We start from the raw sequence: 19223 nt of genomic DNA, 5'->3' as shown, positions 1-19223 counted from the left end.
TCTGTGCAGACCACCTCAGTCTGATGGAATAAATTTTGATACCTAAAGCAGGAAACAGAAAAGCTGACATCACAATGCTGAAGAGCCAGACTTCATAGCAAATGGAGAATCAAGAGATTTCAGGTTACCTTAGCAGCTGTTCTGTAGCCACAGTGCAAACTGGGCTTTTTAATATGTTTCTAAATATTTTTTATTTTTAAGTATATGGATGCCAACAATCTGTATTAATGTGTGTCTGTACTACAACACAACTGTCTATCAAAACAAGTAACTGTAGTCTCAAGAAACATGTATTAGAAAATCAAATTAAATTTCAAATTTAGAAATTATTTTCAAACATTATTCATATTGGAAGCAAAAGCGATAAGCAGGAAGTGACTTTGACACACCTGATATAGACAGATAGGTTTTAGCTTGAATTTATTTTAACAAAATTGCCAAAACAAATGCTTATCACATCCCAAATGTACTCTGATTAGAATGCCACAAAACACTTCACACTAATCTTCAAGTTTTGTCTGCACTTGCAACTAACGTTGTGTTCATAAAAGTATGTTTTAACAGAGATCTGAGCAGCACAAAGGTTTTTTGTAGAAGCTTCCATTATATTTTGTCATATTCACCAACATACAGCATGGTGTTGGAGTTCTGGGTAAAATGGTACAGAGTGCTTATTGCTAGAAAATAAAATGCATATTACCCTTTTAAACATCTGCTCTTATTTTTAAAAATGCACTTACTGATGAAGGACCACATGTAGACACCAAGGAGCTTTTAATCTTATTTTAATCTACTATGGCTTGCATGTCTTCATTGCCTGCTACTGGTTTGTGCAAGAGCGTGAAATAGATCTCTGGTTATTAATAGTCATCAGGCTAATTACGCTAAAGTGCTGAAAGTATCTAGGTGTGTACTTCTAAGAAACTTCTGATCCTGGGAACAAAACAAGAAGGAAGAACACAAAAACCATTATAGTTGCAGGTCAAAACTGGAATTTTTTCAGAGTCCTCCATTTAAAATGATGCCTTCTGGAGTGTATTTGATGTACTGTAGGACGGCAATATAAACAGCCCAGAAACTCGGGGCAGTTTCACAAATCAGTGAGCCATCAAACTAAATTACTGCTGACATGTGAATGGACTGCTGTACCATCCCCGTTGGAGGGCTTGCTAATAGTGCCATAAACACGTCGACTTAATAGGAAATTTCGTGGTGATGGATTAGAAACACAGCATCACCAAAAAAATGTTGTGCGCAATGATAACAGACGTGCTGAGCTGGTCACGGAAGATTTCATTTTAAAGCAATGGTCTCATGGGAAGCCCGGGATGTTTTGGTATCACACAAAAGGTAAGATGGTTTCTGTTGTTATTTTATTTTAAATTGGGGGTGCTTCGAAGCAAAGTGGGCCAATGAAGAAGCTTGTGTTTCACACTGTATTGCAATCTGTTGGTTTGCAAGCATCAAAAGCAGCACATTAAAGTGATTATACAGTCTCAAGCCCTATTTTCTGCCAGTGTAAGAGATTTTGTTACATATCATACAAGGGTTATTTTCCAATACCAGATAAGGCTGTATGTTATAAAAAGTTTAAAAGTCTTTTTTTATTACAGTGCCAAGTGTCATTTTTTATTAGCATAGCAAGATCAGGCACGTTGCTATATCATTATGACTGGACACAGTACGTCAACCATGCATAAAGATGTAGCCAGAGTGTACACATCACATGGGTGAAAATTATTGCTCTGATCCAGTATATTGCAGTGCTAGTTTTACTGTTTTTTTATTTGTAATATTCCTTATTATATGCATTATAATTATTAATCAATATGTTAATAATATATTATGTACTGCATATTAGATATTATATAATTAATTCCTACAGTATAAAATAATCTGAGGGAAATTTTTTTTTCATTTTTTAATACTTTGAGAAACTATTTACTGCTCTAATAACAGAGCAAACGGTGAATGTGCTCCATAAACCATCTTAGAAAGCTGTGGCTTCTTTAGAAACTAAAATCTTCTGTGTTTTTGTATTTTATGTATCAGATGAGCTGGTTTTCAAGTGAGAACCACATTCATGAAACTGTAACATCTTATCTAGGTGCAAGGTATACTCAAATTAGAATGCCTGTTGCTACCACAGGAACTCAAAAGCTTTCTGTATTTGCCAAGTTCACTTGTATCACTTTTCTAGTTTTCTCTAGCGTTTATTGAAATTTTAGCACTATGGTAAAAGTATCCACCTGTTTTAAGTAAATGTTCTGTCTTTAAAAGGTTACAATGATGACTCGGTTTTCAAACTCACCTTTCACAAAAGTTTTCTGCATTTTGCAGATAGTAAAAAAGACCTTTGGCATGCTCACCTCCTCAATACATACAGTATTCATTATGTACAGTAACAAGGATTGTTTTTACAGCCTTCAGCATCTTAATGGGTTTTCCCTTTAAATAATTTCAGTTGAAGGATGACTGTTTAGAAATGTTCATTCTTCATGGCTTTTTAGAAAAGAACACAAATGTTCGTCTGTAAAGTATGTATAGGAATCGTTTCTCTGTTTTAGGTGAGTTTGAAACCTCTGAAGTGTTTCACCCTGAAATGACAGGAGATAAGAGATATGATAGATGTTCCAGTTTTTTATTATTTTGTAATAACTTATGTTGTAAATTTCTGCTTGCAAGCATTATTTAAATCATTCCATTACATTTGTGTTACCTTTGCCATTTGCAATCTACACAGAGTTCTTCCTACAAAAACCCACATAATAGCAGAGGAATTAATTATTACTTTTGTGAGTAAATACATTGGTGTTTGCAGGCCACCTGTTTATAGTATCTGCCCTTTGCAATCAATACCCATCCTTCCTCTTGGATTGACAGATTCAATTAATCAAAACTTCATTGTGAAATAGAGTGCATTAACACAAAAAATAGTACAGCTAATACTTATAGCACAGGCTGAATCTTTTGATTGAGATTTTAGTCTAGTTGTCAATTCAGTTTAGCAACTAAAACTGAGTGTCTTATATTATGTAATAGTTTTAAAACCTAATTAATAGTTAGCTAAATACATTTCTGTATTTGATTGTTAAAGACATAATCTATAGTACTGTACATACAGTGTTTCACAATACTGAATTGTGAAACATGATCTAAACTTTAGCCCAGAAAATCTTTGGTAGTGGCTGTGAACTGGCAGGAAGCAGTATCTTGTGGTTTTCTGTGAGAGAACAGTTGCAAAAAAAACTGCATTTGACACCTCTAGCTAATATGACATGGAATTTAAAAAAGGTTGTGATTCTGATCTAAAAAGTAAGAACTTTTATTGTGAAGTTTACCAAGGTCTAAATTTCAAAGTCTGTTATTCATCAGTGTGTTTTTAGTATTTCTTACATCTGAGTGCTTCTTTAGACTTCTTTTTCAATTCACTATTTTGTTATTGCCTCAGCCATAACCTGCTTTCCTAATGGAAGTATGAGACAACCAGCAGTGAGCCTGCAGACAATTTGTAGTTCTGCCTTTTATAAACTTTCCAGTGACGTTTGTATTGCTTAGAGGCATATTTAGCCGAAAAGTCCTTTTAAGGTTGCATGAAGTTGCTGTCTTTCACCACTGTATTAAGGAGCCAAGAAATACATAGATATAAAAATATTTCCTCCAGCTCCAGAAATTCTTATAACAGCACTTTTTTCAGTATTTCAGTGAGGAAAACCCATTCTTTACAAAAGGTATTTATTGAACATTAGATTACATTGCATCACTGGTCTTCATTTCCTGTCCTTTGAGGTTGCTTGTGCATTCTGGGCCAGCAGGACTTCCTGGGTAGAAATCATGTAGACCTCCTGATGTCCTGGAGCAGGTGGAGGTTTAGGAGGATTGTATCCCAAATGTCTTATGTGGTCTATTGCAGGGATGGTCTTAAAAATCCCTTCCTTGCCATTCATCTGATATGTTTATTAATTAGGGAGTGAGTGTGAATTGTTTGTATGGAGGACTGATAAGGTGTGGTGTAAGGGGAGTGATGTGGCATGAGCATGCTTCATGTTCCCAGTTGAAAGTCAGGAAAAAATAATGTCTATGCTGAACTGACACTTTGCCAGACTTGTGAATTATTTCTTTAAAGAGATAGTGCCCTGCTCCAACTGCAAGACATGCACTTCAAGGACTGTACAGTGCAGTACCTTGCAAAAAACATACAAATAGCAGAACCATGCCAAAATACTGTACAATAAATGGCGATGATAATAAAAATAATCCCTTACACCTTTATAGCACTTTCCTGGACACTTCACTCAAAAAGCTTTACAGGTAATGGGGACTCCCCTCCACCACCAATGTGCAGCCCCACCTGGATGATGCGACGGCAGCCATAGTGCGCCAGTATGCTCACCACACATCAGCTATCAGTGGGGAGGAGAACAGAGTATTGAAGCCAATTCATAGTTGGGGATTATTAGAAGGTCATGATTGGTAAAAGCCAAATTTGGCCAAGATGCCAGGGTAATACCCCTACTCTTTTCAAGAAGCACCCTGGGATTTGTAATGACCACAGAGAGTCAGGACCTTGGTTTTACGTCTCATCTGAAGGACAGATTGTGATAAACCCATGCTCTATATATTGAACACATGTGATGCCCAGGAAGCAGTTTAAGTTTAATCCACCTCTATTAGTGGCTCTGGAAATATAGCATGTAACCCCATTGTAGTGGGCTCAATGTGTTCAGAACTGCAAAGCATTCTACTGTCATGGTAGTAGCAGGGTTTCTTTGTTGATTCTAATGTAGCCTTCCGTGTGCAGTTACAGAGCCTCCTTTAGTTTAAGAGACAGAAAGCTCTATTTATTTGATAAAGTACTATATGGTGCCAAATGACTGATATAAGTCTGTATATCTCTGTTGATAATGTTGAATCATGGCCTGTTTAAATTAAGGATGCTTGCTGTCAAAGGCATTTTTCTACAATGGTAATACAGAACTACAGCATGCAGTGGATTACACAGTAATACAGCACCTCTTCATGTTAATTCTTCAAAATATTTCTGTGTTTGAAACCTATTTTTAAATTCCACCATGACCAAAAATTGTCTAAGCCCACATACTTTACCATAATACTCAAGACTTGCATGAGTAGAATTTTCCATTTGTTATTTTTCAAGAAATGCTGCACCTGTACAATCTACTTAAAACAATCTTTATACTTTACATATTTCCTTTCCTCTGTCTTTAAGAAATAAAGGGAAAAAATGCTTAATCAAGCATTATTATGAATTATAAACATTCTGTAAAACTCGATAAAGATCAGTGAGATGTACCGAAATGTGTTTGTGACAATTAACACATCCATAAAATATGTTGTTTAGTTTCATACTTGTGGCTCCACACATCTATAACTAAAGATAACTTTTTTTCCTACCCATGTTAAAGAAGGGAGGTGCTATCGTAGATTTTCTATTAATTTATTTCTTACAGGAAGCAATATCAAGATTTAATGAATAAATTTGAACAACTTAAGAAGTGGAACAATCTGATAAATTTTTCACTGGTCTAAACTGTAGATATTTTAGCATAAATCTAAAAGTCATTTACATATAGTAAGGATCATAATGTTGAACACTGCATGTTTTAGAGATATTATATTCATGTCACATTTTGCTAAAGAATCCTGGTGGTCCACAATTCATTTGAATATATAGCACTAGATCAGTCATTATAATAATAAGCAGCCATGTAAATGTCTCAAAACCAGCAGTATAAAAGTTACATCGATTTGCACAACACATAGATATGAACTGAGATACTTAAAATTGTAACCCACAAGTTAACAATTGTTTTGAGTACTTGTTTATATCACTGTATATTGTTGTATTGGTACACTACGTAAAATGTTTTTGAATCAAAGGACAAAAAAGTAAACTTGCTGTGTATGATTCCTGACAAATTCAGTATGCACATATAAAGTATGTTCCTTGTTTCCTTTTCACTGTACTTCATTGCATACAGATGACTCATCATCTCTGTTGCTTGGTTAACTGGTTAGAAATGGCAAGTCTATTTTCAGCAGCGCATCAGAATCCTGCCAATCTAAACATTTTCCCCAAATTCTCTTTCAATGTCAGCAAAAACAATTTAGTTCACTCTGCCAGATAGCTTAATAAAACCTTAAAATACTTTATTGCTTCATCTCCTCTTTGTTCTTTTTGTGAATAAAAAAGATAATTTGCTAATTTCCATGACAAAAACATACGTCACTGAGAAAACTAGCCGCATGAATATCTGCACCAGTGCATGTGTGATATGAACAGTGTTAGATGCTTGTTCATCTTCAGTCTCAATGTTTAGAGCATTAAGTGAAATATGGACCATTCACTATTATTGTCCAAAGCATCGTGAAAATGTATTTTTTGTCTTTCAGGCAAGTTTGAGCTTCTGCTACCTTGCCTACAGGCACCAAAACATAAACTAGCAACCACTCTGACTCACTCATTGCACAGTGCCTAATATAGGAAGCTAGCTAACAATACAAAATGCCCATATCCTATGAATGAATTGCAAAAGCAGAAATAGTCTCTGAGTAGTGTCACTCCTTCCATATTCATTGTTTTATCTTTTATTTTTTTCCTGATCATAGAGGTTGTTTTGTCCCACAGCAGGCATGTAATGCTCTGAAATAGTAAAATATTTTGACTGCAAATGACACATTGAAACCTCAGGAAGCCGCACGTAAGTGAGTCATATATTTGAAGTTTCTTTCTTTCATACAGCCGTTCTGAACTCATAAAGACCTCTACATCCTTAAAAGTGACCGTGGAATAGCTGGACTGGGCACATCAATTTCAGCATTCCAATAAATACCACAAATCATACAGAGACATAAATATCTGCATATTTGGCTCTTGACTTTCAAGAAGATTTCATTCTGATTTAGGGAGATTTCCTTTCAAGGTCTTACATGCATATAAATATTCCAAACCAAAAGTTCAGTTTAGCTATCAAGCTAACAGTTATATTAAATTGTACACTTGATACTGTTCTGTTGAGCTAAATAAAAAATACTAGTCCTACTAATACTAGTTATGTGTAATACCATATAAAGATGCATGTTCCTTCTTTGCAGTGTATTATTATTCTGTGTTTTCTTGTAAATGTTATTATAGGATATTGTAAGTGACTATTGAACTGTCTTGAAGAATCTCGATACAATGGGTAACACCTGGCTATTGTCAACATTTCCAGTTATTGGGAGCTTTAAAGCAAGGAGATGTTTGCTGTGATATAAGGGTGTGAGATTTAGTGATCCATTGTAATTGTAAATTTTACCATGGTTTATGTTAGTTAATTAAGTTCTGGGTAAATAATTAAATGTCATTCAACAGTATAGGATCATAAAACACATAGAACACATCATAAAACAGGCAGATGGAGAAAAATTGAGACAGAAATAAGACAGAGACAGAGAGAGTCTAGAGGTCCTTGTCCAGATCACCGGGAAAGGCAGATTGAAGACAGATTTCTATTCTGTTGTTATTTCTATCCTGTTGTTTTAGGGAACTCTGATTTCCTGTATAGAAAATCCTAAGGTTAAAAACTGTCTCTCCTGGTTGGTGGGTGCAGTTTTTAGAATAGGAAGATAGGTTCTCATTAAGCACCGTGGTTTACAGAGGGAGAGATTTAACCGTAGCACTATTCTGTTTAGTTTTGGCATTTGTAGGTGTTATATAAGAGCTGAATATTTGCTAGCAGTCTGAGGTTTTCTGGATGGTCAAGATATGGGTCTCTGGAACACCGGGTTAGTAAATTCATGCATAGTGTAACTTGTCTGTATATTTATGTTTTGTGTTGTTTAGTGTGTGTATTGTCATTGTTAATAAATATTTATTTAACCCAGTGTGCCTGAGGAACTTGATTTCCTCCAATTATACCAACTGCTCTGGTATATTCTTGGTAAAATGTTTACAATTACTTAACTTATTTATTGATTAATCCACTATTTTTGAAATTGCACCATTTTCATAACCCCTATTCGTAACAATATTTTAGATGCCCTCACTTATATGTTTTTTCTATGCCTGATAATTATCCGTTTCCTAAACTCAGATATTGAAAGTTATAATTCTAAAATGGCTTTGGCATCCTTGTGCAGTATTTGTATATGAAGTCAAATGAATTATTCTTTTGGGAGTCATCCAGTTTTCTATACATAGTTAAACTGTTTTCAATGTAATATTATGTTAGCTGGAGAAACCACTCTAGTATAATGTTATAAATGAGTTTCAGTTGAATTTAATTAGGTTATTTTATTTCCTACCCTGAAAATGTAACAACATGGAGTTTCCAGGAAACATTTTTTGTTGTTTTTTAACAGTTGTGAAAAAAACAAACTAAATGTATTACATATTACACATTTGTGGTTTATGAGTGTTTCACAACCAAAAAAACATTGTTCAACCAAGGTAAACTTTGTTCATGTTAAATACTGAGGGAGTTTTGCCTCATTGTAATTCATAAGTCCATAATTCCACCCAAACTATCTACCATAACAAAAGCTGTTAAAGCAAAAACCCAGCATTACATAATGTTCATTCATAAAAAATGCTCTGTTATATTGTTCATAAGTAATTTGGGTATTTAGTTGAGTAGTCATAGAAAGAAAAAGGCTTCTACACTAAATGGATTAATTATTTCATGGGCATTTTTTTTCTTTCGTGATCAGAGGGCATTTTAAACCTATCTGCCCAGTACATTTCTCAACACACCCACTTTTTACTTTGGTAAAAAATGTATACTGTATATGAGGTGTGGGTTATCTGATTACACACAAGGGCAGAAGTGAATCCAGGTATAATCTAGGAGGCTATACAGCAGGTATCAGGGAGAGGGTGGAAATGGAGGAGGGGGTCTGTATAGATCTCCATTGAACTGGGGAAATCTGACAGAGACTTAGCTTTCTGTAGCACTCCCATCAAGTCTTGATTGCCCCAGGGTTATCGAAATACAAAGATGTTGATAGAATACCTGTTAGTGTGTTTGTGCTTAGAACTTTGCTGAGATCAGAACACAGATGGTGCTTTTCAAATACTCCTCATTTCAGTCCATAAATAAATAGCAAGATTGCAGACTGAATAAATAGGATTTGCATCTGCATTTCTGGCCTTGGGGTACATTAAGAGTAGAAGCTTTTATTGCCACTTAGAGCATGTTCCTGCTACTGGCAATTGTGAACCATGTGATCAGAGAAGGCAACAAAACACATGGAGGAGCACTGCAAAATGTGACTCATACACATCACATCTCTCATTTTTTCTGCTTCACCCACTTTCCTAGCGCTGAAGCAGACTCCACCTTGAGCATATTTACACAGAATAGCTTGACTTTCATTTCTCTCATCGTGACAGAAGGGTGTGATTGGGAGGAACGTTTAAAATACTTTTTAGATGTTGGTGCCATATTTGTGTGTATGTACTGTATTTTTAGTTCATTTTAAAGCTACAGTACAGTGGAACTGTACATTTAAATTCACTCAGTGCGTCTCATTAATGATTGATTAGTAGTTGATCTGTAGTAGTTTAAACACTATTATTCCTTTGAAATTTAAACATTATATAAAATGATGTGTTCACAGCAAATACCAGTCAATTGCAGAGAAAATTAAGTTAGGTGGACGCTAAGAGTTGTAAAGTTACATTCCTGGAATGTTTAAATCTATTGTACTCATCATACATACCGTTTTCCAGAAGCCTTAGCTTTTACTGTTGTTCTGTTGTTTTAATGTTTTTCCATGTTAATGCGTAATTCTGTACTGAAATTGTAGCCTTTTTGATTAAAGCTAACAGTAAATCCTGACAACAAGTAATGTTAATGGCTATGAAAATTTGACAATGAGATCCTTAGTATTTCTTAAGGATTAGCAAATGCTATAATACTTTTGTGCTACTCATGTATAATCTATCCCAAGTTGTGATTTTTTGAGTTGTGAATATTTTGATCACTTTGAATTAAAGATTTTTTAACAACATTTTTTTAGGTTTTAATAATAGTAGAATACACCAATGAGGTATTTGAATAAATTGTTGATGCTCAGAGTTCACAGTATACTGTATGTGTGAATCCTGTGTCTAAAATGTTTGCACAGTAGTGTTGTTATCTTCAAAGTTCACTCTAAGAAATATAAGGTAATCATATTACTGTTGCATTTGTCCAAGAGCAATGAAAGCACATGTTCTTTTCCTTTGTAAAATTGCTTCACCTGGTACTTTGTGTGCATCACAAATATAGCTGTCCATTTCTGACATTGTTCTTAGCTCTGAAACAAAGCATTAAATAATGGCATGTTGTGTCTGTGTATGCAATGTGATGAGGTTTATAGAATAATGTTTCTCTGTAAAATATGTGAAGGACTGAACACAATCAAAGTCTATGTGAAAACCCAGAGGAAAATGCTTAAAAACCAGCTTGCAACACAAAATTTCAAAATGTATCTGTGATCAATAGATACCAAGGTAAGAACATAGTAAAATCAACTGTAGTATTCTATCACTTTGGGGATTTTAGCTTTCCTTTGCTTTCAGTATTGAGCGATTTTAATCCTAAATTCAGACGCCAAACTTGCAAAACACTGCTCCTGAATGTATGGTATGTGAATAAGTAATATGTCTCTCACTGTAGTGCACTCTATTACTAGTTAATACTTAATAAACAATGCCCTACATTTAGTGTTCTGGAAGTGAAAGTGCCATATTCAAGGTACAATATCACTATTTAACCTTCAAACCTGTCAAAGGCAGACGTGCTCCCTAAAGAACAGGTACCACCCATTTTGGTGAGTTTTTTTTAACCAAGTTAAGTTTAAGCTGTGACAATTGTTAGACCAATAATGAGCATTCAGCAAAGGCCACATTAGATAAGGTTCTTGTTAGCTCTGGCACACTGGCTTACAGGAAGCAGTGCACTATGACATCACGGGTAAGTTCTGTGTATAAACTAACCACAAGAATGCAGCGTGTCAGCCAGGGAGTGTGAGCAGAAACAGAGGGCTCTTTCTTAGGTATGGGAAATGAACACACGCTGCCTTGTCTGAAAAGCGGGCTGTTCTATACGAGTGAATCGAAGGCCAGGTGGAGGAAAAGGCAGGTCTGTACACAGCACTTGAGTGGGAGTGGTGTCTTTAAGTATGCCTTCGGAGTGGAACTGTGCTGCCTCTTCAAAAGAGGAGCGAAAAGCTTAAACCTGAAAATCAAAAAGGAAACAAAGTATTGAAAGAAAAACGTTTTCGTTTACTGGCTGGTGAGTGCCTAATGGTTTGTTCCTTTATCACATTATGTAAGGTAAATTCTGTATTTTGTTGTTGTGGATTTAGGAAGCTAATACTGTACTTTTCTTTTCTTGAAGATCGGATAGTCGGATTACCTATAGCCTATATTATTGTATGTCATTGGTATCCTTTGACCAGCTCTTGATTAGCAAAGACAAATTTAGGAAAGATCAATTCTATCCTACTTCTATACTCTCTATAGAAGTCCTCTTTTTGTTGGTAAAAAAACTCTTTCCACATAACCATTGAAATGTTGCATACATAGAATTCCATATTCATAAACAAGATTAATGGAAAGTATATCAAGATTCTATTTTCATTGTCCTAAAATGGTGTTGATATGACTTATTCTTCAGTATCCAGTCTGGCTTTCAGTATGAGCTGCACACATCTGGATAACCTGTGCAGACTCTTGTACATTGAGCAGTTTCTTGTGCTATGATGGAATACACAGAAATGGGTAAAATAAATATTTTTTCCGATTCCCAGCCCATAAGTGCAGACCAATGTTTATTATATTGGTTTTCAAACAGTAAGGTACATTTTTATCAGAAGTAAAGAAAGCTTAATTTTTAGCCACAGTACATTATCGTTCTGTGAATGGAATCACGTAGACTGTCGACAGTTGATATATAGGGGGTAAATTATTAAAATAAGAGATTTCTTGTGTAGAGGATTATGCCACATTGAAAATGATTTACATAGAAATGTTATGCTCACACAAAAAAAAGCAAATAGACAAAGAAAAATTTAGAAAAAATTAAAAAAGGATCTGATTTAGAGCCTGTGAAGGCTCTTTTGACAGCAGTTTTAAAGATATTTACCTGACGTTTGTACACAGCACTAGTTTAGCAAAGTTCCTAGACACAGTAACCCACAAATGTGCATTAGACAGTAAGTGATAAATAATAAAATAATTTATAAAATAATAGGAAATGCAAAGTAGTTAAGCAATTAAGCACTTTGTGTATCTCAAGGTGACATTATCTAAATAAAGACAAGGTCACATAAGCCAGCTGGTCAGGCAAATGAAAAAAATGTTTACTTTGTGTTTGATCATTAAAAAAACTTCAAAGCTTGTCTCAGTTTTTTACATTTATATACTGCCTCTCTTTCCTTAAGATATTTATACACAGACTTTTTTGCTTGTTTAATCTAAAATGTGAAAAGTATAAACTAAACATAAGTTTTGAGGTGCAGCAAGAAGCTCTCATCTAGTTTCAAGAAGGGTTTCAAGATTTATTTTAAGTAGAAACCCTTCCCATGAAAAGACTTAACATTTCCAAGATACACAACTACCTTAATCATCACTGAAAAACAGGTTTTTAATTTAGTTAGAGGAATATTTACTTCTAACTAATCTAGATAACTGAACTAAATATCTTAAGTGGAGTGCTGAAAAATAACCCCTTGTGATTCTGATTCCTTAAATGTTTTAATCTTTTTGACAAGCCAAGAGTTTATTATGAGGGGACTGTGTTTTGACATTAGAAAAGGTCAGAAGTTCATACCGCATTACTTGTAGTTGGAAAACATACTGTACTTATTTAAGCTTTAACTTGAAATTAACAGACTATTGAAGGCGGCTGGTGAAGTTTGGCAGTAATTCTTGGTGACACCTTTCCTTTTACATGTAATGTTCTAAATATTTTCTGTCAAGGACATAATGCTGAGATCCCCACAAAGGCAATGAAGACTTGTTTTGACTCATGCAGACATGTCCTTTTGGAAAAGTCTTGGAAGGAATGAGGCAGGCTGGCTCTGAAATAATTTGATAGGGCAGATATTTCATCCATCCAGATGAGCTTAAAAAATGAGATCTAATTATTCTGTGATCATATTTTCTTCTATGTTTCAAAACATAGTGCATTCTTTCCATTGAAACTGTTTTGAAATCTGGACAAGATATACTTTGTGCTGACACCTCTGAATCACTAAGGCAAAATTAAAACAATGTGGTTAGGTGTTACCACTTTCAACAGTATGATAAATTATCCATGATCACCACCTTCTTCCTTTTAAATTTCAGGTTTTCCAAATGAGCACTAATACGTAAATGGCTCACTTTCGAAAGAGGGTTGAAAGGCCTCTTTCAGTTTGTGTGGTCTGTTCACTTGCTATTTAACACCTTTACAGGTTCAAATTCAGCCCGGTTTTCAATGGATTAACTAATTCAAAATTTAAATCAAAATGCTGATGAAACAGAAACCCTGATATATAAACAACAGTTTAAAACTCAAGATTAAACGAATAATTGCAAGGCAGGTTTGAGCCTAGGACTCCACTAATTGGCGATCAGAATTATTGGATAACAATAATAAATCAAGTAAGCCTAAATACTGACGATTAACAACATCCGCACCATTTAATAGCTATGAGTATTTTAGGGCTTGTCTTGTTACACAAGGGACATTCCACCAATTTCTTGAAAAGGAAGAATTCTGTATTGATATACATGAAACCTTGTGGCTCTACTGCATCATAAACATCTGAAAATTAAAAAGTGTAGATGCTTGCATCTTTAAGCTTTCCTTTCAGAAAAAAACAGGTGTCTTTGTTTCTTTGGCACCGCTATCTCCTCAATGGTTTCCAGTAGCAGCAAGTGCAGCTTCCTGTTGTTCATGGTGAATGATGACAGGCAGGAAGACTATACAATTAGAGGCACAGCAATTTCACACATTTGTGGCTAAAACAAGTAGCAACTGACAAGGTTCTGCAGTTGCTGTGGCTCAGAGGAGATTAACTGCAAGAACCCAGCGGTTTTGTCGTCTTACCAACCCATATATCATTCTCATGGAACGAACTTAATTTAGCGATGCTTTGCTAAATGAACAACTTGAAACAACAAATTCAAAAGATTTTAATGTCACACACGGGACACCTGCTCATATGTTATATACACATACATCAGCATGCCAAGAAACCTGTATCAAGACCAACATACTGTACTGTGGGTAGAACCCAGAAAAATATTTCTGGACTATCTCGACTGAGGTATAAGTGTTTATACTTGTGGCTGGGTGGCAAAGTAAAATTACAGCTCTCATTGTAGTAATGAAAGCAAAGAAAAATAAAAACTGTAACCTGGGATTTAGGGACTGGAAAAAATCTATTCATTTTTTTCTCTTTCTCCACAGATCTTTCCTTTTATGAACAAGTTCCTCAGTGAATTCTCCAGTCATTGTTGGATCTGAATAGAGTGGTTTAAAATAGAGCTGGAAAGCAGATGGAGACTCGTGAAAGAGCTGTTCCAAAGGGAATCTCGCTGGGAGTAAATAGGCTGATTCTGAAAACCCTTCAACCATCAAGACCTAAATTCTATATGTTTTACTCTGGAATCTGAACTGAACTCAGGCAGTAAAACTGTCTTTAATCTTTATTGTTTTTGTCAACTGAGAGCTGGAAGACTGGCATACTCCACACAGGAGTAAAGAGATTATTTAGACCTCGAAATTCTTGTTCAGTTCCTTTTTCCTGCACCAGACACTCTGAGGTTAATAGGAAGCACCTTCTTGCACCAACAACAACAATCAAAACTGTTACAAAAACACAAGAGGAAATCATCCACGATTTGAAAACATCAAGAAAATGAACTGATCCTTGCAGACTTTTGCGGACACTTCTTCACTTCTTTTGTTCTTTTTTTACCAACACAGTCCTGAAAAAAGCCTGTCACAGCAGAAACCCGCTTCCTGTTTAAATTGTGACACCACTGCACTTTTCCAGTTGTGTTTTTATCTGCTAACACCATTCGCTTCTCCTCTCCCATCTGTTCATGAGCTCTGGGGCAATTTTATATGCCTAAGTGTTGAAACATGAGGAACGAGATTTTGAAATTTTTCAGTGACTTGTGGAGCACTTCCATATCCAAGCACGATCAAGGGATTTACAACACAGTGTGCCTGGTGGTCTTGCTGGCTCTGCCTCTGGTGGTGCTCTTTACCTCTGTAGTGGTGTGTTGTCACTGCTGTTGCAACCGGCGGACTGGGTGCTGCTCCTGTTGTGCCTGCTGTGGTGGCAATGAGCAGTCAGCCAAAGCAAAGACAGACAAAATGAAGAAAAAGAAGAAAAAGCCCAAAAATGAAGATTTGTGGATTTCTGTTAAAGCAGGGCCAATGACCCCAGATAGAATGGCACTGACAACGGTCTAACATGGGCAACATATGAGAACACATTTGAACCTGCTGATTTTTATTGATTTATTTATTTCTACTTTATTTCTACTCGGCCTCTACATCCTTAAACACAGCACTTACACTGTATTCAGTATAAGGTCATGTGTTTAAAGAGGAATCGAAACTAGCAGCATTGCAATCATGTTACCCTTTGGAGGAACACCAATTCCAGGATATTTTTTTAGACTTGGTGCCGATAAGTACATTTAGATTGGTGCAAGGGTCAAGGGCTGATTTTCCTAAATTTGACCTAAATCTGGGCACAACCATGCATGAGACTCCTTTGAGCATATGTGGGTTTCCTGGAAGTCAAGTGCTCAGCGGTAAAGCCTATGCCTGAGAATGCAAAGTCTCATGAATTTCTGTACTTCCTAGTAGAGAGCTCAATGGGGTTTTCACGGCTATCTGTGAACCACAATTATTGTTTGTTTTAATTTTGAGCTAAATATGAACATTTTTCAGTTTGTTGGCTGTTTCCATGTTATTCTCAGATTGAAATTACTCGCTCACTTCCCTTTTAAGAGAACTGCCTTTCCAGTAGTTTTATTGTGTTTGGTTTAGTCTGTATTAGACATCTGCTCAATAAAGGAACTTGCATGTCTTTATTCTGGCTAATAATCAGAAAATATTTCAAGTCAAAACAAAACACTAAAAAGACGTTTAAAAGAATTAAATATATATGAAACAAGTATGACTTCCAAAAAGAACTATTGCATCTGTTACAGAATTTGTATTTTTGTGAGCAACAATTGTGTGTAGTTGTATTGTATTTGAGTGTGGAAATTCTTATTTTTATATGCAGTTTCTCATACAACATGCAATGGCTACTAATAAGGCATATTGTTGTCTATATAGAAGATGGCAACCAGTTAAATTAGACTTATTCCGCAGCCAGGCAGATGGTACAAGTACAGGCATATTTGTGTGACCATCCACAATAAGTCCCTTACTTTAGATTCACAGTACCATGGTGCTTAGAAAGAGATCTAAAGGGATTCTATTCACTTTCGAGTTCCAGATGTCCTTTATTCAAAGCTTGGAATGTAATTTGACTTGGCATTTAGTTTCCTTATTGGGTACATTTGCATTGCTGACTTCGCTTTGTAGCTGCCTGCCTCAGTGTTTTCTGCTATTGTATCAGCTAAAATTATTTTCTACATTATTTCCCACTTTTAATACTTTCCTTCATAGAATAATGGTGATATTTCGCAGAGGCTGAATACTGATAGACTTCTTAGTTTTGAAGATGAGTCACATTGGTTTTTCTAGTTTGCTTAAGGCCCTTGAGAGTTTCATGTATTTCACTGAGAAAGTCTGACTGCTACTTTGCACTAGCATGTTGTTATGGGGGAGAAAAAGCATTTACTAGTAGTTAAGAATTTAACTACATTTTTGATGTTGAACAATGTGCACCTTATGTGGTTAAGCTATTAATAAATGCTTATGCCTCTTACATATGATGATGATGATTAGACTTCCGACACTTTTCCAGCAACAGAACACTGAAGTAAAAGATGAATTATTTAGGGTGCTTGACAGCAGATTTGTAATATTTATTGCTTAATAGGCCCCTAAAGAGAAGCACATGTGATCTAACTACTTCTATAAAGGTTATTTCTATAAAAACAAGACTATGCAAGCCGGTGTTGTCTCATGGGTAGGATTCTGTCTCCTTCAAAAACAATTGGACATGATCATGTTACAAAATGATATGGAATGACTGCTGTAGCTACTGCATGACCATTAGTGCTATACAGTATATTGATTCACAGCTTTGGAAATGTTTTCTTATTTGTAATTTTGTACAATACACTTTAGAAACTTAACAAAGACAAAATACTGTATTTTTCTATAGTTGTATTAATTTTTCAGTTTTATTTGAGAATAATATGTGAATATTTTTAAATAAACATTTATTAACTGCTGAAATAATCTGTGTATGTGGAACTTTTCATGTTAAAAATGTAACAGATATGGTTGTTGCGAAGGGCTGTACTGTAATACAATTGAAAGAGGAAGTTCCACGTGTCCATTGAACCTTAACTCACCAATATGAAAACCCCACTGGGAAGACAAATGTGAAAATGTCTAAGCAAATCAATGTTATAGCCTGCACTGAAACGTGTCCTTCAGTGATAAGAACTTGAACTTTTCAGTCCTGAACTGGGAAGAAATGGAGAAGAGGACCTGATTCAAGTATTCAAAATCCTCAAAGAGTCTCACAAAGTCAACAAAAAGGACGTCTTCAGAATCATCTGTGAAACATGAACCAGGGGACATTAGTGGAAATTACTGGGGAGGTACATGTTAAATTTAAAGTATCGAAGGTTGTCGGGGTCTGAAAAAAAGCACGATGTTGAAGTGGACACCCTGGCTTCTTTCAGGAAGTGGCACATTAAGATCCATTAGCTGGTAGCAATCAAGTGAAGTAGGTGATCAGAATAGTCGCTTAATTGTTTGTATCCTCTCATACCTTCTTATTTTATAAAGTGGCTTGGACACCAGCATTGTATGTATCTGCAAGGTAATAGTCACAGTCACAAAAAAGTAAGAAGATAGTGACAGCACTAGAACTGCTTCCAAACAAATTATTTTGTTTTACAGTATACAGTATATTAACAATATATTGTTTGGAATTATATTCATATGTTGTCCCATACGATATCAGCTTGTGGCAGGCAGTTAAACTTTATTAGCAGTAAAGCACTGACGGAATTACAAAGTGCCAAAGAAATAATGTCGAAATTCTGTTTTTCTTCATTGACACACCCAGCAGAAATCCTTTTAACCAGCTGCAGGCCCTGACACCTGTGAGCACAGACCAGGCTTGCTGTGTTAATTCACTACAGGCTTTCAGCATGCAGAATGACACATGTAAAATCCCCACCCAGACACTCTGACAAAAATATGTACTTCACATTTTTAGCATTTCCATATATGAATTATTTTTTCACCATTTCTAAATGTAGTGGGAGCTCCAAACTGCCACCTTTGAAAGAGATGACAAATATAACCAATGAGACTAACTAGGCATTAAAGTTAAAAATGCACATGACATCTGTTTTTAATTATCTCTTTAGACATCACTGCCATTGACTAAAACTGTCCTGTTTGCAGTTTAAATATCTTCATATTGATTATCCAACATCTCTATCACAAACCAGATGGCATAAGTGAAAACTATGGAGAAATGAATCTAAACCTGTGAACAGAAGGTACCTTTTTACACTAAGGGCTGCTGGAGTCTGGAACAAGCTACCCAGCCACACTGTTGAAGCTGACACCCTGCCATCTTTCAAGAAACAGTTGGATGAGATAATCAGATAGCTACTATCAGCTACTGTAAATGAGACAGATGGACTCCTCTCTCTTGTTAACATTCTTATGTTCTTCTATGTCTTTAAGTTCATTCAAGTTTTCCATCCCTGATGAATATAACTCTTCAGGGAACCTCTTTAGGCAGACCTCAGTGGATGATGTCAAGTCTGCCCCACCTGTATTCCTCAAACCTTGAAGGTAAGACAGACAGCCATTGCTCTGAGCCAGGTCTGGACTGTAATTTGAGTGATTCAGCTACTCAGAATCACATTTACAAAACGCAGCTTGAACAATGTGAGACTTGTGCATTATTGTGAATCAGCTGCACACCTTTGATAACTGTGTACTGCGTATTTATACATCTGTATATTTTTCTAATATTCTGGAATAAAGAAATATTGTACTTTCACAATAATCTTG

The 19223-nt window shown here is 35.6% G+C and overlaps 1 protein-coding gene across 2 annotated transcripts; it reads left to right on the top strand.

Moving 5' to 3' along the window:
• The first annotated feature begins 1332 nt into the window (after nt 1–1332).
• Nucleotides 1333–17414, top strand: kiaa0040 (KIAA0040 ortholog). 2 transcript variants are annotated; one of them, XM_088927874.1, is made up of 2 exons: nt 1333–1350; nt 14448–17414. In XM_088927874.1, the coding sequence occupies exon 2, from the start codon at nt 15126–15128 to the stop codon at nt 15459–15461; it is 336 nt and encodes a 111-aa protein (XP_088784000.1). In that variant the 5' UTR covers nt 1333–1350; nt 14448–15125; the 3' UTR covers nt 15462–17414. The 2 variants fall into 2 exon arrangements, with proteins under 2 accessions (XP_088784000.1, XP_088783999.1); XM_088927873.1 differs by lacking the exon at nt 1333–1350 and adding an exon at nt 10989–11282.
• Nucleotides 17415–19223: the final 1809 nt, after the last annotated feature.

Source organism: Atractosteus spatula, chromosome 11, assembly GCF_055471065.1.
Source record: "Atractosteus spatula isolate fAtrSpa1 chromosome 11, fAtrSpa1.hap1, whole genome shotgun sequence".
NCBI classification, from domain to species: domain Eukaryota; kingdom Metazoa; phylum Chordata; class Actinopteri; order Semionotiformes; family Lepisosteidae; genus Atractosteus; species Atractosteus spatula.
This window is presented reverse-complemented; position numbering and strand designations above follow the sequence as displayed.

What these genes read in the sequence shown, in the direction of transcription:
- kiaa0040 (XM_088927874.1), top strand. Translation starts at nt 15,126, where the DNA reads ATGAGGAACGAGATTTTGAAATTTTTCAGTGACTTGTGGAGCACTTCC.